This window comes from Rutilus rutilus (assembly GCF_951802725.1).
Source record: "Rutilus rutilus genome assembly, chromosome: 21".
NCBI classification, from domain to species: Eukaryota; Metazoa; Chordata; class Actinopteri; order Cypriniformes; family Leuciscidae; genus Rutilus; species Rutilus rutilus.
Window position 1 is genome coordinate 17727449 of NC_140226.1, and position 24434 is coordinate 17751882.

At 36.6% G+C, this 24434-nt stretch overlaps 1 protein-coding gene across 2 annotated transcripts; it reads right to left on the bottom strand.

Annotated features, from left to right (window-relative positions):
* Positions 1-559: 559 nt before the first annotated feature.
* vsx1 (visual system homeobox 1 homolog, chx10-like) lies at positions 560-2993 on the bottom strand. Of its 2 annotated transcripts, none has more exons than XM_084392616.1 (5): positions 2543-2993; positions 2103-2181; positions 1886-2009; positions 1608-1800; positions 560-1382 (listed from the first exon to the last, which is right to left on the bottom strand). In XM_084392616.1, the coding sequence occupies exons 1-5, from the start codon at positions 2925-2927 to the stop codon at positions 1129-1131; spliced, it is 1035 nt and encodes a 344-aa protein (XP_084248742.1). In that variant the 5' UTR covers positions 2928-2993; the 3' UTR covers positions 560-1128. The 2 variants fall into 2 exon arrangements, with proteins under 2 accessions (XP_084248742.1, XP_084248743.1); XM_084392617.1 differs by having other exon boundaries at positions 611-1382; positions 1620-1800; positions 2543-2978.
* Positions 2994-24434: the final 21441 nt, after the last annotated feature.

Genomic DNA, 24434 nt, shown 5'->3' on the forward strand with positions numbered 1-24434 from the left:
TAAACCATTACATTAAACAACTGGATAATGAAGTAATATTTATAACTAATGATAAACTAAATTTGATAATATAACAAAACATTGTGTGTATCGGTTTCCATTGACCTTCAGTAGGATGTGACTGTAAAGATCTAAATAAAGTCATTCCTCAGAGGTAGAATTAAAATGAACATGGTTTTGTTTGGTTTGGTTTGGTTTCGAGGTGATGTTCTTGCAATGGTGCACTTAACACGCCTGCAGTGGAGTAGAGCCTTTGCTGAGGTTTTTTAAATAAAATAAAAATATCTGGACATGAATTAAAGATGATTTGGCTATTGAATAGTCTGACAGTTTCTGGGAAACAAATTGCTTAACCTAGTTGTTGTTTGGCTTAAATGTACCTTAATATTTTTTTCCCAGATGGTGTTTGTGTAACAGAACATCTAACGGGTCAGCAGCATCCATACTGGAAGCCTTCTTTATACCTTTCTCCTGTCCTTGACAGCAAAAAGACTGGCCCCAGTGATGAAATGAGCCAATTTCTTATCCCTCCATGTGGCAACTCAAGGTAATTCTCTTTGACATATATTTACTTTTAGTCTACTAAAACAAAGAAACAGAAAGCCGGAATCAAAAGCATAAAATGTTAAATTTTTTGTCATGATGTGGATTTGTTTTTGCTGGTATTATATTGCTCTGATGACATTTGATCGATGCAAAACATTCATCATCACAGCAGGTAAAGTGCTTTTAAAATTCTTTCTGGGAACTTGCTGTTCCCCAAAAACATGCCATATTACAACAGGGAAATATTATGACATTCACAATAGTGGCGCTGATCAAGTGGTCACCCTGAAGCGGCTGAGATTTTTTGACAGAAAAAGAAAGAAACGTTTATGAATAATGCCCACGAACGTATCATAAAACATGTAATTTAACACTTTTTTACATTAATAATTATTACACATCAAAGATAAAATCATTCAGAATAAAACAGTCTCTAGTATTCAAATATTTGATGAACGACAAAAAAAAAAAAAAACATAACACAGGAATGCTGACAAACAAAACCATTGTCAAAAGGTGAGATATTGTAAACTGATAGTCCTTGTATGTGCACTTCAAAATTGTCCATATTCGTTTGCATATTTAACTCTCATTTTCAGAATCGCTGCTGTCTCCTGTGCGAGGTGGTGATCTTTTCAAAGTGCTTTTACTCTCTTGTTTCGAAGTGCTGGACAAGTCTATTGCCATGTCCTCTGAGTCGTCCGCTCCATTGGCTACGCTTGACCATGTCACGTCGCTGTCTTTCCCCTTGTGTTCCTCTGAATACGAATCTGAGTGCGTCGATTCAGGCGTGCCGGGAGGTTTTTTCCCTATTTCCAGAGACTTTTTGTGCATTCCTAAAAGAATAAAATGCCGGCACCATTAAAAATTGTTTTTAAATATTCATAGCTCTTCATTTAATTACAATTACAAGAGGAATTGTTTAAGCCTAATTCACATATATTTAAGTCTAAACATTCAAGTATGGACAACATCAGACAGACGTTCACAAGACACCTCAGCTATGTATTCAAGTGATCAAATACATATTTGAGTCTTTAAGTACTAAATAGGAAAACCACCTGCTGGCTCACCTAGAAGCCAGGGAGCGCATGAGCCCATCATTCCATTCTTGGCCGAGTTGATGATGGATTCTGGAAGTGGAATCGAGTGACGGACCATGGCTCCGTACAGCCCGTATTCTGCCATGACACTGCTGCGGCCCCAGCACTTCTCTCTTTTCCTCCACTTAGCACGGCGGTTTTGAAACCATACCTGGACAGACACAAACCTGGGCATTAGCTATTTGAGAAAGAGAGAGAAATATCAAGAAAGGAAAAAACTGTGGAAGTCATCCTACCTGTATCCTGTCCTCTGGTAGCTCTGTCTTCATGGCCAGCATTTCTCTCGCGTAAACGTCTGGATAGTGCGCTTCATGGAAGGCTTTCTCCAGCTCCTCAAGCTGATGCGAGGTGAAAACTGTCCTAAAAATCCAAACGAAATGTGTGGTTGAGACACTGACACACCAGATCCTTATAGAATAAACATTTAATGTGACATTTCATTTCTTTACATACCTGTGCCTTCGCTTCTTCCTCTTTTGAGAGTTCCCTGAGTTTTTTCCATCATTGTGATCCCCGGAAAGACAATCATCATCTGTAAATAAAAAATAAATGAACATATGTTGGGCAAAGGGCAGACAAAGCTGCATCAAATAAATACATAAATAAGTCAAAATGTACACTTTTAAGTAACATAAAAATGTGCTAAGGTTTTATTTAAATAATAATAAATAAAAAAATCTCACTGAATCATACAAATAAATTTGGCTACATCAACAAAATTATTTTTTAAGAGTTATGTCGAGCAGAAATCTGTTAAAGGTTGCCAGTTTTCAAAGCGTATTAATGCTTTTTCAAAGCGTTAATCAAAAACATAAATTTGCAGGACCAGTTTCAGCACCAGCTGTTGTGAACAGCTCTTCGGCTCATTCATAACCAAATAACGTGATTTGTACCGGAATAGGCGTCCCGTTGCTGTTCCATATTCTGCATGAAGTGGCTCTCTGTCCGTGACTGCAGGAGCGGGATGTGGCTCGGGAGAAAACACGGGGCCCCGGGAGGTTGTTGTGCCGCCAAACTACAGAGAAAACCCAAGCCGAGCGGCAACGAGCCTCCCGGGAAGGCAAATCCTCCGACCGCCGCGCTCTGCCCCTCTCCATTGACCACTGCGCCCGGACCGGACTGATGCGGCTGAAGATCCGACTCCAGACCGAGCAGGTCCGTGATTGCGAAACCTTTGGACCGAAATCCAGATCCATTGAGGCGTGATTTGTCGATTCCGAATGAGGGATACAGTTTAACCTTAGGTTTTTCGTCTATAGCCTCTTCTCTTCCTGTCATGGTGGCAGTTTGTTTAATTCACTTTCTCTCTGCGGAGGTCAGGCTGGTGGGACGGTTAAGCGCTCTGGCGGGACCATTTATCCTTCCGTCCAATCCAGCAGATCATCGCACTGTCCAATCAGATCTAACCTCAGATATGTCTTCCAAGAGGAGGCGTTTCCCTTTTTCAATCACAAAGGATTAATTGCCACCAATTTTCCCTTTAATCCGATAAGGATTTTCCTCCGCTGAATTGGTCCTAAGTAGTTTTTCCCTTTGGATGGAAGATTTCACTCATGTGCGCAGCCTCTCGTTATTGAAAATGTTTATATATGGGACAGTTCAGTTGGAATCAGAATGTATTAATTATTAGACCGGAACAAGATGAATATTCAACATTTTAGTGGCTAACTAACTGTGTATGACTATAAAGCCTATAGTTCCGTGATATTTGATGTGTATAGCCTATAGGCTTATTTATCGTTCGATAGCAGTATAATCTAATTTCAAATAATTTCTATAATGGCTAAGTTACTTTGGAGACAGAAAAAACTTCACTAATAAAGGAAAAAAATACGAAAAACGCAGTTTCTCCTCTAGTCTTATATTTTTACATAAATTAAGAAATCTCATTGCCAAGCTTGCACTGGATTTAGTTTGATTTTAAATACAATTTTAAATTCGTTTTTGCTTTTTGAAGAAATGATTTCGCTGCCTTAATAAGCCCATTAAAAACGAGCAGGCTAGCGTTTAAAACAATAATAACAATGGCTAAATGATTTTATGTTGGTGAATAATAGCATAATAATAAAGCATTATTATTATTATTAGCCTATTACTATTAGCTATTATTTTGATATTTACTGTGATAACATAGCCTACGTTATTTTATAATATGTCTAAGATTTATCATTATTTAATTAAACTATTATGTATCAGTGAATCAATATTAATGAAACAATATTAATTACATCCATAAAAGACTAGAAAACAACAGCTAAAATTAGTCCTAATGTGCATTTATATTTTACACTAAACGTTCTGGCCATTATTGTTTTGTTTTTTTATATTCGCAACATGATTAACATGTGCCTTCACCCAGATACAGGCAAACCCTCTCCAGTCGCAGTTATAGATCTAATATTTCCATCTTTAATTTCCTGTTTGGACAGATATTGGAATAAAAAACGTAATTATCTTGACGTGATCACAGAATCTGCTTTATTTCGTTCACTGAAGTAGCCTATGGCGTCATCAATGAGGGAATATGAAGCTCCCAATCACCCAATGAATAAAATATGTTGGGAAATGAGGTCAGAGTTACGGTAATACTGCTGTCAGAGGCCATCCCAGGTGTTTCACAAACAGCAGGCAAAAACGGTCAACATCTCAGCCAGTCTGTTTCGAAAAGAAGCAATTAGAGAAATCGTCTTACACAAGATAATTAAATGAAGTCCATTAAATTCGTTTACAACATTAATCTGTCATATAAAGAGCTCGACTCTGTAAAATCTGCTTTTAGGGCCCGTTTCCACCAGGACGACCTCCAGCATTTTAACTGGCATTTAAGAGAGCTGCTGCAGTAATCCTCATAACACAACGTTAACTAAAACTGAATGCGATCATACCAGAGAAAAAGGAGGGAGATCATTAGTTATCGTGCTTGCAGAAGAATAATCTCTGGCTATTACATTGCACTTATTATTATTATTATTATTATTATTAGCCTATGTTTTAATAGCCTATAGTGCAACAGCAACAATACCAACGAATAATAATTTATTAGCCTATTGTTATCATTATTATTAATATATAGCCTACTGTGTTGTATAGGTCTATTAACTTTATAAGAACTTGCTACGAATTACGAAAACATAATGAAGAATTTATTATTTAATTTTCTTACTTAAATCAACAACAAAAAAATCTTTATAAATGATTTTAATAACTCAAATTATTTCACATAGCCTATTATGAAATAACGAAAATGGCCATAACGAAAATTCAAGGATGATTTCACAAATATTTTTTTAATATGCCTATTTATTTATTTATTTGTGTTTAATTTAGTCTATTGATTATACATTATGATTATTTAATACTCGACTGTATTTGCTGAACAACAGCTTGCAATTTAACATTGCATAAACAGCCTTGTAAATTGCCAAGCAAACTAGTCAATTAACTATTTTTGTTAAATAATTATATATATTAAAAAAACATTTCAGTTCAGAGTAGGCCTATAGACTAGTAAACACAGAACTTGACCGTTGATTTCTGGTCCTTCTATTGTTTTTAAGCAGACTGGAACAAACACAACTCAATGGAAACGGACCAATAAAACATCCTTCTAGCCTATAATTCATGGCGCTTTTAGTAACTGAATCGAACAACACGCTTAAACTGCGCTCGCTGTAAAGCGAGGAAATAAATTATGTTATTTTAAAGGCCAGATTACAAGGCTGGGTTTCATGGTGTCATCAGATAGGATAATCCAGGATTAAACTAATCAGTAAATGTTTCTCCGCTCATTATTTTCCAGAGAAGATTTCCAACCGATTCTCCACCGCCAAGATTATTAATCTCTTAAAGAGCGTAACATCAAAAAATCGCTCTTTGCTCTAATTTCCTCTGGCCGTGGCGCGCGGCACATGGAGGTTGTTTGACTAATAGACATGCCACGTGCCCTAATTCTGAGCGGGATCCCGCCACTGGGAATCACAGCAGCCCCGCACGCGCGCGCAAACATCACATGCCCCGCCCACCTCTGAGAAACTGTCCACTGGCTGCCAGCAGAATGGCTATTAAGCAATAGGATTTCATGCAGATTTTACATTTTATATGATGGGCAAAAGTCAAAAAGCTAGGAGAACAACTGTTTTATATACCCATGCAATCATAAGGATCACATACCTCCAATGTTTCTTTAATGGCTTTGGGGGAACAAGATCCCTCAAAAACTTAATCGTGGATTCCCCTTGTCACTGATGCTTTTTGTCACTTTACAACATTGGGCAGATGTTCAAATCTAAATCTAAATCTGGGTAGCTGTGTGCTTAAGGGTCGGAGGTCTTATGCGTTTGTTGTGCAAACATCTGGGCCCTTACATCTCCAGATGTTTCACCCAATCTATTAAGATCCCTGATTTGTAATCATCACAACACACCACCATTTAAACTGAGTCTGACCAATGGTCAGAGAGCATATCACTGCGACTTCCCGTCGCTCTGGCACTCACTGCTTTTCAACAACACTGGATGATCCCTCCAGACAACTTGTTTAATGTTCCACAAATACGGCGCCAGGATAACGTAGTAGTCTAAGAAATTCAGTCAGAAGAAAGCGGCAGTCTGTTGCACATAAGCTTCATCCTGAAACGGCAAACAACCTGTAACCCTGCATCCTATTTGTCCCAAATCAGGACAAAATAAAGCGTATATTAATTGTAAGCAAAATGAAATGCCCTCATCCCAAGTCCCAACCCTATATAATCTTTTATATAATAATAATAATGATGAAAAACCGATGCAGATGTCCATTCGGCTGCTTTCAAACATGCAAAGGGAGACCAGCCAGATAATCATTTTGCTGTATTAGAGGAGAACAGGCTTAACAGCATTTGTGCACAAAATTTCGAACTTACCGAGGGCAACGATTTGCGTTTTGACGGGGTAATATTTTGTAAGCTGCTGATCATTTTTTTTGGAACGTATGCCACATTAATGCCGTGAATTGTAATCACACCAGTGAAGTATTCATCCTCGAGTGGTAAATAATTTATGTTGAGATTAGGTTTTTGCATTCTTAGCTCTGCTGGCAGCTTATCTGTCGACGCACAAATCTATGAGATTTAGTAATTCATTTTCTCTGTTTTCGAAATTGGTTTGCCTTTTGTTGCCTTACATTTACTCTAATGAATGCTCGTCGGCGCCTGACGTTTATTGCCATTGGATCTTTTGAAAGATCTTTTGAAAAGCATTTTTATTCCACACAGAATTTATGACAGTAAACATCTTTGTAGAGGTTTAATTAAAGAGATTTAATTCATTCAAAAATGAACATTCAGTCATTACAGTATTTACTCACCTTCATGTTGTTACAAACCTGTATGAGTTTCTTTTTCCTGCATAACCCAAAAGAAGATAATCAAACACTATTGACTTACATTGTATGGATTTTTCAAAATATATTTTTTAACTTGCACAGAAAATAAAAAAAACTGTAATAAAGGTTTAAAACAACATAAGGGTGAGTAAATGACTGAATTTTCACTTTTAGGTGGACTCTTCTTACATTTGTATGCCATGTTAATGCATGAGACCGGAATACTTGATGACTTGTTGAGCACTATTAAATGTGTTTCCTGCTATAGACAAACACCTTTAGAATCTGTTACCAACCACTGAGAGCAATGAAGACCAAAAACAAACGCACACCCACTAACACCCTCAAAAAGACGCATTGTGCGAGGACGTGTGCTACAGAGGCGTTGGGACGCGGTTTTCTCCCTCTCTAGGGAGCAAGTACAAAAGGAGAAGAGCCCATCTGGGACTAAGAGAGCCGGGTTAATTAAAAACCTTCCACACTCACACACTTATATTCACACGCAGACACAGAAGGATATCAGAGGTCATCTGATCAGTTACACACAAAAGCAAAGAGAAATTGGCCAGTCAGTTAGAGCTGTGAATCACTTATGTTGTAAATCTGCCCCTTGGGAAGACACTCCAAATTAAGCTGAAATGCTGCTTTAAAATGGATTTTTGAGCACCCGTGCTGGAGAATATTAGAATGCGGGTTAGTAATGTCTAATGTCACTACTTTTAGAGCAAGCTGCAGACTTTAGGGTTTCAGTAAATTGTTTTATAGACTATTAAGTGTCTTTTTAGTTTGTGTTCCACTGAAGAAAGAAATGCGCACAGGTTTGGAACAACAAGGGTGAGTAAATGGGGCAGTAGTGGCCAAATGGTTTGAGAGTCCGACTGGTAATCGATTCTCAGTGCCGGCAGGAAAATGACTGAGGTGCCCTTGAGCAAGGCAGCTAACCCCCAATCGCTCCCTGGGAGCCACAGCAAAAATAGCTGCCCACTGCTCCGGGTGTGTGTGCCCACGGTTTACAGTGTGTGTGTGTTCACTACTCACTATTCCTAATGTGTGTGCACTAACTTGGATGGGTTAAATGCAGAGGACAATTTGGGTTACCATACTTGGCCTTCATATTTCACTTTCACTTTTTCACTATTCTTTTTGTTGAACTAAATGAAAATTATGTCATCATTTAATCACCCTCATGTTATTCCAAATCTGGGGTGCATTTCCTGTACAACGCTATAACTTGTTGTTTAACCATCATGCATCGTTATAGAAATTAGCTCGTCACAACTGTTTCCCAAAACCTGTCGCTTGAACCACATCAGTTCAACAATATAGGGATGTCGTTAATTGTGTCACGTGCAGCGGGGGAGTAATAACTTCTGCAATTAATAGATTTTATATTATTATAGATAATTTACTTAAACAACAGAAAGCTGTTTATTTGTAATCACGTTAACATGCAGTATTTGGCGTACACTTTACTCCCATATACATGCGGTTCCTTCTGTCAGAAGTTTTTTCTACAATATAATTTTTCTGACATGCTGCTGTAACGAACATGCCACCTGAGGACTACTGAGGTTTTTTCCCCCGTCCTTTTTTTTATTTATGGTTCCCTCTTATGTCATACTCTGGGGTTCCTTATGCACATTCACACTCTTCAAAAACAGTAACCAACATTCTTCAAAATTGTATTTCCTACAGAAGAAAGAAAATCATACAGCTTTGGAACGACATGAGGGTGAGCAAATGATGACAGATTTTTCATTTTTGTATGAACTATACCTTTAGGTGTATCATTATACGCATAGCAAGATAATTTATAGTTACATTTATTAAAATATCCTTCAACAGAATCAACATAAGCTTTTATTGTTTAAAGAAAAGGCAATATGGCAGATGGGAAAGGAACTGTTTCATAATTTGGATCTTGCATGTCTGCGTAGCACACTGTAAACGATAGCAGTAATTGCTATAATTCTATATCCAGACAGTGATTATGTCCTGGGTCATATTCAACAATGCCCTATAAACACCAGACCCAACTGAGTTTGTTTTTAATTGTTTAGCTGGTCCATTGTTTATGCTAGATAAGGGGACAACAATAGTCTGGCCACGCGTCACCCCCCACCAATCACACCCCATTCATTGCCTCTGGCCCACTAATTATTCAAAAATGCACATTTATGCAAATAGCCCTCCTTGTAGATTAACCTAATTCAGTGATGTAAACAACGGGTAGTCGTGGGATTAAAGTTTTGTAAATTAGTCAAGGCCACTAATGATCTCTGATGTCTGTAAGTCTGTGGTTTTGGTCTCCTTAGAGTAATGGTAATCTCACATCCGAAGTGAGGCCACGCCACGTAGCGCGCAAGACAAGTTATAAATCTGTCAAAAACATAAACAACTGCACTCGCCGTTATGCGTAACAATTCAGGATTACAGATTACTGGTGGATGCACAGGGTCAGAGGCATTTTATAAACATTGTTAAACCTCTATTAGCCTTCCTTTGTAATTATGTGCGTGTTTATATGCAAATAAGCCACGTGCCATCCGTACACAGCTAGATTCTAGCAAGAGGCTACTTTTGAAAGTTAAAAGGATAGTCCACCTAAAAAGAAAATTGCAATTTACTCAATCTCATGTATTTCCAAACCTGTATGACCTGTATCCTTTCCTCTGAACACACAAATAAATTGCACAAAAAAACATATTACATTATCAATATACATAATGTCATACTCACAGGTTAATCAAGGAGTAGTTGCTTGAGTATCACAGCTTGGGTCATCCTGAGTCACACATGATTAGCTTGAAAGCTTTGTGACCCTGATATCATTAATGCACACGTTCAATAATGGGAAGTTTAATTTTTTTTCCAAAATTTCATATAAACTAAATAAGAGCTGAAATAGTGGTTTTGACATTATGAAGCAAACACTGGGGAAGCAACTTACTTTAGCTTGTCAATTAAGCTTATCATAATTGAAAATTGTTCAATTACAGTTAAACTGCCCTATTGAAGAATTTGTTAGTTACAAACTACTAACAAAAAATGACCTAACAACACCAAGACAATACACTACTGTAGATGTTTTTGAAAGCTCTTATGCTCACCAAGGATGCATTTATTTGATCAAAATATATTATACAAAATCTAAAAACGATTTATTTTTTCTATTTTAATATAATCAAAAAATGTATTTATTCCTTTGATGGCAAAGCATCATTACTCCAGTCTTCTTCAGTGTCACATGATCCTTCATAAATCAGTCTGATATGCTGATTTGCTCAACAAACAATTCTTCTTTCAATGTGAAAACAGTGAAACATTTTGTTCAGGATTCTTTGATCAATAGAAATTATGTTTTAATAATTATAACTGTCACTTTCGATCAATTAAATGCTGAACCCCAAACTTTTGAACTATGTAGGGATATAGGCTCTAAAGCTATCACATGCAATAAACACTACTATTTGTAGGAAAAAGTAGCTTTTTATTGGATAACGATAAATGTAGTTTATTTGTTACTTCATCAAGTTACACTCAAACACTGGTTAATAGTTACTAGACACTTGATTTCACTATTTCAGACAGAAAAATAGAAAAATCTGTGGGGGAGGAAAAGCAAGAAGGTCAGACAGAAGGGAAAAGATAAAGGTAACAGTAGAAAGTAGGATGCCATAACCACCAGTTGAGCACTGGTTTGTGTAACGCATAAGCCAGTCCACTAATGACCTTTGTGTGTCCTGTTCAGTTAGCCTTGCTAACAAAGACACTATTCACACGCCATCACAGGCCTGTCTGACTCACTTAACCTATTAGACAGTGATCACTCTCTTTTTCTTTCTCCCACTCCCTTCCCTCTCCCCCTCACTCCTATCTTGCTCTCTCTTTCTTTCTCTTTTCTCTCCCCACTTCCTTAAAGTGTGCTAATTAGAAGGAATCAGGTCAATTATAAGATGGGGACTCATTATGAGGCCGTGATCAGGGACACATTGTGCTGTCCAGACAACCAACCGTCGCTGTGCCGCACCGTGGAGAAAAAGAGATGGTTTCACTTTATTTGAGGGTCCCTTTAACACATTCTGTTGACTATAAGTAATGCTGCACCTACATGTCCACTAACACTTATTTGAGTTTTAGTAGAGTTTTAGTAGGGTTAGAATAAGGTGACATGTAGTAGCAAAGTTACTTTTAGTCAGTAGAATGTCTGTTGGGGGAGCATCACAATAAAGATTTAGTAGATATTAAGCACAGTCTACTAAAACTCTAATGAGAGTTAGTTGACGTAGTTGCAAAGTTACTTAGTCAACAGAATTTTCAAAAGGGACCATCAAAATAAAATTACCAAAGAGCAATGCACTCTTTACCTAAATGAGGCATAAAAAGAGCTTCTGTGTCAACTATCTGGTCTAATATCATAATATCAACTCAAAAAATCAATATTCCTTACTTATCCATTCATATATTTTGAAAAAAAAAAAGGTAACACTTTACAATAAGGTTCATTAGTTAACTACACATTTATTAATCTTAGTTAATATTAATTTCAACATTTACTAATACATTAATAAAAACCAAAGGTTGTATTTGTTAACATTAGTTAGTGCATTGTGAACTAACATGAACAAACGATGAACAGCTGGATTTTGATTAAGTAACATTAACAAAGATTAATAAATACTGTAACAAATGTTTTGTTCATTGTAGTTAATAACGAATGTACTAATGATCCTTATTGTAAAGTGTTGCCAACAAAATTAATACTTTTATTCAGGAAGGACACAATAAATTGTTCAAAAGTGAGAGTAAAGGCATTTATAATGTTACAAAAGATTTCAATTTCAAATAAATGCTGTTCTTTTGAACTTTTTATTAATCAAAGAATCCTGAAAAAAGGTATCACGGTTTCCACACAAAAAAAAGCAGCACAACTGTTCTCAACATTGATAATAATAAATTATTTATGAGCACCAAATCAGTATGATTTCTGAAGGATCATGTGACACTGAAGACTGGAGTAATGATGCGGAAAATTCAGCTTTTCCAACACAGGAATAAATTACATTTTAAAATATATTAAAATAGAAAATAGTTATTTTAAGTTTTGCTTTTAATGTATTTTTTTAATTACATTAAATTACATTACGGCCTATTAATGCAAATTTACCTGCACTGCATAAACATTTCACCAGTATATCTTCCCTGGAAATCAAACCAACGACCTTAGTGGAGCCAGCTGCATTTTCCAAATAAAAATACTTCTTTGCTCTTCTCTAGTCACAGTATGAGGTAGAGGCACAAACATGAAACAAACAGACTTTTGGGATGGTTTTAAATGTTGCTGTGCAAGGCCAGATGAACTAAAGATTTTTTCGCAATATTAGAAATTTGGAAAAGCTGAACTTAATTCGGCCCAGCTCACCCCTGTCCTCAATGGGAGGAGAGGAGGGGTTTAGCTTTAACTGGCGAGGACTTTTCTGAAAGTGATAGGGAGAAATCATAAGAGTATTATAAAAGAACAATGAAAACAAAATCTGCCTTTGATTTGAATAATAGTTGTGATATTAAATCGGACGAAGGGATTATTAAAAGAATGGAGCGACTATTGTCCTTTTTTATGTCCATCTTAAAAATAATCACATATGTTATGAGGCATATGGTTCATATCTGGGTGAAGGGGAAAGGAAAGAGCAATCTAGAACATGGATTACCAACTTATATCTGTAAGTATCTTTCCTCGCAATGATGTGATTGTAGTTCAACAAACCATGTCAATATTTCATTCTCATACGCAGGGTTAAGAATTATATTTATGTTTATACAAATAGATCATATATTTTTTTAAATAATAATATAAAATCACCTGTCTGAGGGCAGAGGTAGAGATACACTGCATGATATGAGAAAACTTAAGGAATGAAACAAATTCACATTAACTCCATTAATTAGGGGAACATGGCGCTTGGTGAAGTGCCAAGCCCTCTGGCGTTTGGTGCTGAGTGGCAGATGTCATGTGCTAACATTCAATAACTAACCTTGAGGAGCGGGACAGCCTTGCAAGTTCCTATCCCTTGTCAGAATGTCTCCCAATCTGGCTCCAATCTGTCACAGAGATGCAGAAGCTCCATGAGTGCACATGCTTCCCTTTCCCCAAGGCCATCCCATCCACTTCATTCTCATACTGTAAGCCCTAAAGAATAGCTATATAAGATATAAATGCATCTTTTCTCTAAGAATGACAAGATAACTAAATGATTTTGGACTCTGGATTGAGGTTCTACAGCCTCAGAATTCACTTAAACTGCTTTTTCAGAACAAATATGAAAGGACCTTAAAGCGATGATACTTTTCAAATAAATATGATCTGAATAGTAAATATGGCTCCTGTCAAACTTCATAATTTTCCTACCGGTTTACTTAACTCATGCAGGAAAAATCTGAAGGTGAGTTGCAAGCAAATTCTTGCATTTAAACCAACCAGAAGCTGCATGTATGAGGGCATGTACGATACATTCAGCTCATTTTCTCAGCTAAGTGCCATTACCCATAATCCACCATAAGCACTGGAGAGCGCCTGTCGCCGTGGCCCTCTGAGTCCCTCTCACCCTGCTTTACCACCATCCACTCACCCGCTGCAGCCACCCCACCCTCTGTGGTGGCAGGATTAGGCCAAATGAGGCTAAGAACAGATTGAAAAAAAAAGGAGGAAAAGGAAAATAAGAAGAAAATCGGTTTTAAAAAATGCAAACATTGATTCACAATGGATGACGAATAAATCATCCCTTCCACTCATTTAAAAGTTCAGCATAGGGCACACACGTTTAGGTGAAACCAAACACTGCTTATTCTAAAGACTTTTTACTAAATTTGTACAAAGATGGGTTAAAGTTGTGTTGTCAAGGTCAGATGAAATGTCTGCATAAAAGGATGATTTAATAATGGGTGAAAACATGACAAGGTCAAGCAGGAAAAGTTGCTCTATACCCTGCTATAATCAGATTAAATCTGATTTTGAAAGATATTACATCTTAACGTTGTTTTATATATATGTACTGTTTACATAATAATTTAATATTCGATTATAGTCGATTAAAATATTGATCACGATTAATTAAAAATGTTAGTTAATCACAGATTGTGCATTTGTGGTGAAAATGTCCTTCTGTTTATAATCTTGTAAAGAATGTAAAGTATTTTATTAGCTATTATTTATACAAAAACTTAGTGTTAAACAGTCCTTCATCCGTAACTCAATCACTGACTCGTTGTTGTCGTGTGTTTAAGGTGCTTGCATGTGTACGTATGGTGTGTGTCACTGTAATGAACCCAGGCTGCATCTGAAACCGCATACTTTCCCAACTATATAGCAGGCGAAAAAAGTATGTGTATCCCATGAGGCCACGGGAGAGGATTTATGAATGATAGTGAAGGGATGCAACTGATGCCGGTAGGTCACATGATAATGACAATTTGGCGAATGTTGTACATCCTGATTATATTCATACTACACACATTCGTATAGAACATACTTTTTTAGCGGTTGTGAAGTAATTACTTAGGCTATTCAAAATTATTAGAGAGTATGCGACATATCGCTAAAGTTCTGACAACCAGTGTTTAGAACTCGGTTAATAAAACAAATTTAATGTCAAAATTGGTAAATGCGTTAAAGGCGATCAAAAAATACTTGTACATTTAATCACTTGTGTCAGCACCTCAATTGTGACAGCTCTAATTAAAATATTAAGAAAAGAAAAAGTGGGATAATATGGATATAGATATGGGATAATAGATCTGGTTCCTTTTCATGTTTCCAGTGAGGCAGCACTAGTTGTGGCACTGGTCAGACTGCATGTCTGTAGTGCGGTCTGCAGGGTTGGCATGAGGATGCAGTGGGGCGTGCAGTTATGGCAGCGTTAGAGACCCGTCTGTCTCCCTCCCTGGGGTAAGACAGGCACTCTGTGGCTAATTTTGCGCATATGCTCGATGACAGGCAGCCGGCGTCCTCTGCAGCTGCCAGGATAGAGAGATGGTGATGAGGCAATTTATGAGTTTTTTTTTTTCTTGAAGGACATTCTGCTGTGATTATAAATTAATATTATTAATCTGAAATAGGCCATGCAAGATATGGCTTCAAAACAAAAGAAACACACACTTGGTGTAGGGGTGTTTTGACGTTTTCTTGTGTTACCAATCAAAAGTTTTTGAAAGAAATTAATAGGGCTGCAACTAACGATTGTTTTGATAATCGTTTAATCTGTAGATTATTTATTATTATTATTATTATTAATTGATTAGTTGGATGAAAATCTAAAATTATTATAAATAAAAACTTATTTGTAATTAAAATTTAATTTTAATCCATTATTTTAAATAATGTTACTGCACATTCTGCCCAATGCTGTCCTCCAAACAATAAAGCCTATGAAAACAAATATAGTGAATTTATTAGGCTATGCGGTACATTACAAGCAAAAAAGGGAGGAAAAAATGCAAACATTACATTTTAAAACTAAAAACAACTGATTGCTTACTATTTTAAAGCATACGTTAAAACAGTTACATTAAAAATAACAATAAACAAAAACAAACACATCCACTCGTGTTCATAGGCTATTACAGTTGTGGTCAGAATTATTGGCACCCCTGGAAAATATGATCAAAGATGGCTGTAAAAATAAATCTGCATTGTTTATCCTTTTAATCTTTCATTAAAAAAAATGAAACTTTCATTTAAGTAAAATAATTGAAAGTGGGGGGACAATCACATTATGAAATAAATAGCCTAAATGTTTTTCTCCAAAACTTGGCACCCCTAGAATTTTTTATGAGTAAAATATCTCTGAAGTATATTCCCAATAATAATTTTTTTTAGCACACCAGGGTGACTAGGAACATGAAATTGCCTAGCTATGACTTGTTTCAGAAGAGTATAAATATGAGGAAACATAAAGGCCAAATTCCCTTAATCATCCATCACAATGAGTAAAACCAAAGAATATAGTTCTTTTATAGTTATAAAAGATTGTTGAGCTTCACAAAATAGAAAGTGGCTGTCCCATTTCCACCATCAGGCCAATAATTAAGAAGTTCCAATCAACTAAAGATGTTACCAATCTGCCTGGAAGAGGACGTGTGTCTATATCATCCCAATGCATGGTGAGGAGGATAGTTTGAGTGGCCAAAGACTCTCCAAGAATCACAGATGGAGAATTGCAGAGATTACTTGAGTCTTGGGGGTCAGAAAGCCTTAAAAAATAAACAACCCCTGCATCACCACATGTTGTTTGGGAGGGTTTCAAGAAAAATCCTCCTTGCTCATCCAAAAACAAACTCCAGCATATTCAGTTGTCAGACACGACTGGAACTTCAGAAGAGACCATAGAATCTATATGGTCAAATGAAACTAAAAAAAAAGAGCTTTTTGGCAGCAAACACAAGACGGGTTTGGTGCAAATAGGGATAAAAAGTACCCATGCCCACAGTTATATACTGCTGGATCTTTAATGTTGTGGGCCTATTTTATTCTGGTGGTCCTGCATCTTGTTCAGATATTGTATCATGGATTCTAGCAAATACTAACAGATAAAAAAAATCAAAACCTGACAACCTCTGCTAGAAATCTTATAATGGGCTGTGGTTGGATCTTTCGTAAGGACAACGATCCAAAACAAACCTCAAAATTAACACAAAAAATGTGTCACTGAGCACAACATGAGCTTCTGCCATGGCCGTCCCAGTCCTTAGACCTGAACCCTATAGAAAATGAGTGGGGTGAACTGAAGAGGAGAGAGGAGAGCACCAGGAGAGCATGGATCTGGGAATCTGGAGGATCTGGAGAGATTCTGTATGGAGGAATGATCTCTGATCTCTGGAGGTCTCATCAGGCATTATAGGAGAAAACTCAGAGCGGTTATCTTGGCAAAAGGAGGTTGCAAAAAGTATTTAATAATAGGGCGCCAATAATTATGGCCAACGTGTTTTGGAAAAAATATTTATTTCATAATGTGAGTTTTCCCCACTTTCAATTATATCACTTCAATGAAAGGTTCGATTTTTGCGCATTTTTTGAATGAAAGATCAAAAGGATAAACAAAGCAGATTTATGTTTTACAGCCATCTTTGATCATATTTATCAGGGGTACCACTGCCAATAATTCTGACCACAACTGTACATTAATCAATGGGCTATTACTGTTACTGCTCTCATAACTATAATTACTTGTGTTAAATGTATTTTTTTAAACCTAAACATAATTTCTAACAAAAAATATTTTAGCAAAATGTGTATTTTAGTCAGAATTATTGACGCACATCGAACGCTCGTTCACTGAAGTCAGTGAAGTTTAACAAGACTTGCTTGCAAAATGGAAATATTCCTGGAATTTTATATACAGATAAGGCTATAACCAGGTTATAACCAAGTTATGCGCAGAGGAAAACACGTGGAGGTGAGGTATTAAACAGCACACGCATCCGTCAAAGCACAACAGGTCAAGACCAAGTGCTTATTGTTTGAAGTGCTTTATAAATATAAAACATTCTAATGTTTCGGACAACTTGAAACACGTCCCTTTCCCTGAGAAGCTCACTCTAGCCTACTATTGTCCTCCGCTATTTTTCATTTGCATTTTGTCCATAGAAATAGAATATTCACTACTGTAAAGCAGCGTGACTGGCTGACTGATGTTTCTGAGCACAGCGCGTAGACGCGGCTAATCGATAATTAAATTCGGTGTCGATTATTATTTTATTATTTACTCGTTTGTTTAAAAGAATGCATACAACTCACTATAAATTATTCCTCATGTGTGTACAGTTACAAAAAGGTGCATTCTGTGCATCAGAAGCTTGCACAGCTGAAATGTCAGCGATATTTAAATATTTAATGATAAAGAATATCTTATTGATGGAATATCACTTAATTTGATCTCATCGCTTATCTCATTGCAGGCCAGAAATCCAAGTTAACACGGATTAAAATGTCACAGGAAAGACATCAGGAGGCAGACATCTCTATGAGTTAATCTTCTCACCCACTAATGAGTCTTCTACTGGATTGCTTAAATTAAAAGCAAATGTGAAGAGTGATTTGGCTGGCTTGCTGAGAGCCTGCCTCGCTCCGTAACGCATTAAGTGATTTGATTTCGCTCTCATTACTGTAATAAAGCCCTGTTAGGACTAAACAATCAAATGACCAGGTTATCCGGATATTAAACTGTTCCTGTTCAGAGCTCAATCAGGGTTAATGACAATAGGGTTGCAAAGCCAGCTGAACAAAAGAATAAAGACTTTGGGAGAGGGATATAAGATTTAGGGGTTAATACTACTCGAGCCGCTTGATATTATTTCATATTTATTGACTTTGAATAGCAATCCGAATTGTTTTAAAAGATTTGGGGAAAATGAAAAGAAAAAAAAAGGGGAAATGTGCAAACATTTCATCCAAAACAGAAGGTCTTGTTCCACTAAAACTGTACAATGTCTTTAACAAGCTCTGAATGCATTTTTTTTTCTCAAATCTGATTGGAACAGCTTTTCCAGTGAAAGCTCTCCTGTTGCTCTTAATATTAAAAACAGTGTAACACAGTGACAGGCTATATGGTCAGGGATCCTTATTTAAGACCTACAACAGTATAAAGCAGAAATATGCTTTTGTTACACTTCTGATTAAAGTTGAGGTCATATGATTTCTGCTTTAGCGCTGATCTTTGTCTGCCGGCTGGCTTCCTGGTGCATGCGAAGGGGATTTTACACAGTGACAGTTATCATCCCCTTTTCATTTTAGAACAAAGAACAGCTAATCCTCATAATTTTTATTGCTAATACCAAATCATTGTTTTTTCTCTTGTTGTAAAGCATGAAATTGGTAGGGAAAGAGATGTTTAAGTGGACAGACCATCAAATATATTTTAGGTTGTCCCTACAGCAACATGCACTGCAAAGGAAAGTAATGATATTACCATAATTTTTAATTACAGAATATAGTTTAAATAAAATATTTATTCATTATGCCAGAAGCTAATATATACATACTATTGTAATTTAGTTTTTTCAATTTATCAAGTTCATATTTAAATAATGTAACTCAATTGCCAATACATACTGTTTTTATGAATGGTTGGTATGACAGAATAAGATCTATTGCACCCAACGTGCAGAGGGCAGAAAAGATGGGCAAAATTCACCTTTGACCTCTGGACAATTCAGTCTATTCTTCATGTGGATTTCCTCAGTCAGTGTTTCAGGCTTTTAGTGTGTTTTGGTGGTAGGTCAGATAATGTGCACTATTATTCCCCCTTCCTTTTTTTGGCCGTAGTCTTGTCCAAATGAACTAAAGTGATTGGTGGTGAGAGAGTCAGAGAGGATTTACTTTTAGTTGGGATTCTCCCTGTTTTTGTGATTTTACGGAGCGTTTCCTTCAGATTAGCCATGCCCACGCAGAGTACATTAACTAAAGTAAATTTATTTAAATTATTCCATTATTTTTATTATAATTCCCCTTGTCTGCCCTCAGAAAAACATTATATAATGAATCAAAAAGGCATTAACTGCTTTATCCTTTTATTTTCCATCTATAAAAGGTAGTATGTTTGGTGGATGAGAATTGGATTTGAACAGGCTAATGCCATCCATAACAAATGAGAGTCTGGATGAGGTTTTAACGTACAGCAGAGCATCATGGGAAATCTCAGAGCTATTATCTTCAGTAAGGACAAATGGATATCTTTTTTTTTTTTTTTATCAAAACCATATTGTGGTATACTCCAAAAATGATTATTTTATCAAGTAAATAATGCTAAAAATGTGTTCGCTTATTGAGGTTTGGTTTACTGTTCTAAAGTAACATACTGTACAACTTTCAGGAACAGGAAAGTTAATGTATCTTGATACAGCTTTTCTATTATGATACATAATCATAATAGTTGAACCACAAGCATAGTTTTTATTGCTAATACCAAAGTATTGTTTTTTTCCCCTTTTTTCTCTTGTTGTAAAGCATGAAATTGGTAGGGAAAGGTTGTATAAATGTGTGGTTTTCAATAGTCATGAATAATTAAATTATTATCAATCTAATAACAAATTTTAAGTCATAGGAACTGCATTCAGTCAAGATATAACACCACATTATTTACAGTGTAAGATAGATATAAGTCTTCTTTGACTTTTAGTTTATAATTATTAACAATTACAGGTGCTTGAATGATCTCAGATAACATTACATCAACCTTCTTGCATAATTGTGATCAAAACCTTTGTTCTAGTTAAAAATCTCTCTGCCGTTTTAAATGCATCTATAAATACTTTGCCTTAATCAGAAAATACTGGAAGACGGGCAATACCATGTGACTCCCCCACTCTCTTCACGTACACTCTTTCACATACATGTAATACACATGATCCTGTAAGGAGGATTATTAGAAAGGATTTAGAGCAGGATTTTATTCACAATAAGTATATTAAAATAATTGTTAATCGATGACTCCTATTACATCTTTTAAATCCTCAGTTGGAGAACATCTGGACAGCGAAAAATGTCTAATTTCTTCAATTTATCCTCCAGTTATTGTATATATACGTTGTCCACGAAGGACATAGTATTATTAAATGTGACTAAGCCTGTTTCTCATGTTCAGATATGTGGTGGTACAGTTTGGTTGTAATTGCTTGTGTGTCATTCGTCTCTGCTCATTCTGTTACATAGAGAGCAACAGTGTTAGACAGTTTCTTAAATGAAAGTATTGGAAAAGACAAAAAAAACATGACCTAATCCCATTGGATTATTTACGCTGCCTTCTACACGATTAAACTACAAAAATGAAATTAAAATGTGTGTTCAATGGGATTTTCGGGGAATTTCCTGAAACATTGCTTGAAAAAACCACACTGATAATAAGGAACAATAACTAATTCTGGTATAGTAGATCTGATGTTATTTCGTCCCCCTCCAAACATGCACACACTACGGCATCAGAGTCTTGTTTTCTCAGATTAACAAATGGCAGCAGGATTAGACTATTGTTTCATTCTAGGAAGATCTTAGATAATGTCTTATTTTTTGTTTGTGCATTAAAGCTGTGAAAAAAAGTAATCTAAGCTATTACGAAACAAAACCGCCTGTAAGCATTCAAATGACTTGTACACGGACAAGGGGTTTAAACATCAGGATAAAGTACAGGTTTACACAGAAGCATGATCCACTGAATGCTATTTAATTAAGAGAAAAATCAGTTTGCATAATAGTTTATATGCAAATTTGTGATTTAAATATGCAAAATCCACATTAATTGGTCTAAATTTGTTTAACAATTTTAGACCTTTGTGGAAAATCCATCTGGATTATGCATGAGAACTTGTTTAGAAATGATGAAACAACTTCATATGAGTCACTGTTTCACTTTCAACAACTTTCCTCTTTAAAAAAAATTCAAGGCAGATTAAGGTATATCATTGAAGGTATAAGTATTTCCACCCATTTTACGTCAGTTGGGTCAAAGTGAACTGGATTAGTGGTCTTACTATAGAGAGTGGCTCTTAAAATGTTGTCGTAATTGCTATGAATTTGCTTTTAATGGTTATGCAGACCATATCACTAATGGTCTAATCATTATTGTTAAAAATGTGAGCAAGAGATTAAGGGACCATTAAACATTAAATTGCTAAAAGCTATTAAGAGCTTATGTTAAATAAATACACTCTGATGCTCTATAGAGGAATTTTGGAGTAGTTTGTTTAACCTGTTAACTGTCACCACCCTGAATGCTTTGAAATGCACGCTCTTAATAGGTTAAGTTGGGTTCCATATAGAACCCTAGGGTTCTTGACTCAATAAAGAATCCTTGATGCCAAAAATATAAGGAGAAATGTTTTAAATGATTGCATAACATTTTTTTCTAGTGATTAAAATGTTTACTAGCTGTTTAATTTACTAAATTTAACTAAAATAAAAAAATAATTACAACTAAATCCATAAAATGATTCCATTAAGGTTCTAAATTCTGTAGTGTAAGAGAAAGCAAAAAAAAAAAAAGTAAAAAAGTAATTATAAAAGTTTACTGTAAAGCAAATGTACTGAATAAATATACAGTGAGGAAAATAAGTATTTGAACACCCTGCTATTTTGCAAGTTCTCCCACTTAGAAATCATGGAGGGGTCTGAAATTGTCATCGTAGGTGCATGTCCACTGTGAGAGACATAATCTAAAAAAAAAAATCCAGAAATCACAATGTATGATTTTTTTAACTATTTATTTGTATGCAGCTGCAAATAAGTATTTGAACACCTAAGAAAATCAATGTTAATATTTGGTACAGTAGCCTTTGTTTGCAATTACAGAGGTCAAACGTTTCCTGTAGTTTTTCACCCGGTTTGCACACACTGCAGGAGGGATTTTGGCCCACTCCTCCACACAGATCTTCTCTAGATCAGTCAGGTTTCTGGGCTGTCGCTGAGAAACACGGAGTTTGAGCTCCCTCCAAAGATTCTCTATTGGGTTTAGGTCTGGAGACTGGCTAGGCCACGCCAGAGCCATAAAGAGAAAGAGTTGCGACACTCTTTGATGTCGCCGCTATGGCTGTCACGTGGTTCATGTAAGCCCCAATAGTTCCAAAACATACGCTGGCTGTCATGCTCTTCTATGGGACAGACAGCAGCGATTGCATTATTGAACGGTAAATATAAAATAAAACACACACCCAAGTACTTTTTCAGCTGTTATTGCATTATTGCATTTTGTTAATGTCAGTTTTGCATTTGGAGATAAGTTTTAGGCTATATTTTTGGAGGGAAAAGCTTAGTGTTCATGTTCGCATGGGTAGTAGCACTGGCTTTAGCGGCTCTAACTTAACTTTTCCATATCATTCATCTGATGATGGGCGTCTCATGATATTTATTTTAGCACAACTGGGCTGTATTAGGCTATTGATTCCCGTGATTTTGCTTATAAATTTTGATTCAGCCATTAGCCTACCTTCGTGATCATGCAAAGAGGTCTGCCGTGGCGGTCCGTTCAGGGTTCGCTTAAATATTTTTTATTAAACAATGACAGACAACAAAAATGTGTGCTTGTGTGAGTGTGTGTGAACAAGAAAAACAAAAACCAGGGGCAGGTGATCCATGAAACAGACAGGACTGGTGATGGCCATAACAATCCTAGAGGTCCAGCATTGTTCTCACAAGCCGCTTCACTCAAGACAATAAAACATAATGAAAAGTTAGTATATCCCAAAAAATTAAATAAAATAAAAGTTGCTATAAAGGTGGTAGTGATTCATTACCGAACTCTTACTGTCACAGCTGACGAAGTCGCGCTAGCTAGCTAGCAGGCAGTGCTTGAAAATTGGTTGAAACAACCAACATAAAATATAAATAATTACGCTGTGCATATACAAATGAAGACCAGTATAAGCATCGCAAAGGGCCTCTGATACAATATAGACAGTTGACAAATCAAAAGAGGTCGATATTTCAGCAACTTAACTCTGGAACAACTCGACGCGCAGCAATGTAAGTGAATGGGGTCCAACGCCAAAATGACAGTGTTTGGAACTATTCCGATCTTCAATTCCCGGAAGTAGGCGGTTAAAAGCGCCGCCATTATTTACAACGGAGGTCTATGGGAGTGTCGCAACTCTTTCTCTCTATGGCTCTGGGCCACGCCAGAACCTTGATATGCTTCTTACAGAGCCACTCCTTGGTTATCCTGGCTGTGTGCTTCGGGTCATTGTCATGTTGGAAGACCCAGCCTCGACCCATCTTCAATGCTCTAACTGAGGGAAGGAGGTTGTTCCCCAAAATCTCGCAATACATGGCCCCGGTCATCCTCTCCTTAATACAGTGCAGTCGCCCTGTCCCATGTGCAGAAAAACACCCCCAAAGCATGATGCTACCACCCCCATGCTTCACAGTAGGGATGGTGTTCTTGGGATGGTACTCATCATTCTTCTTCCTCCAAACACGTTTAGTGGAATTATGACCAAAAAGTTCTATTTTGGTCTCATCTGACCACATGACTTTCTCCCATGACTCCTCTGGATCATCCAAATGGTCATTGGCAAACTTAAGACGGGCCTTGACATGTGCTGGTTTAAGCAGGGGAACCTTCCGTGCCATGCATGATTTCAAACCATGATGTCTTAGTGTATTGCCAACAGTAACCTTGGAAACGGTGGTCCCAGCTCTTTTCAGGTCATTGACCAGTTCCTCCCGTGTAGTTCTGGGCTGATTTCTCACCTTTCTTAGGATCATTGAGACCCCACGAGGTGAGATCTTGCATGGAGCCCCAGTCCGAGGGAGATTGACAGTCATGTTTAGCTCATTTTCTAATGATTGCTCCAACAGTGGACCTTTTTTCACCAAGCTGCTTGGCAATTTCCCTGTAGCCCTTTCCAGTCTTGTGGAGGTGTACAATTTTATCTCTAGTG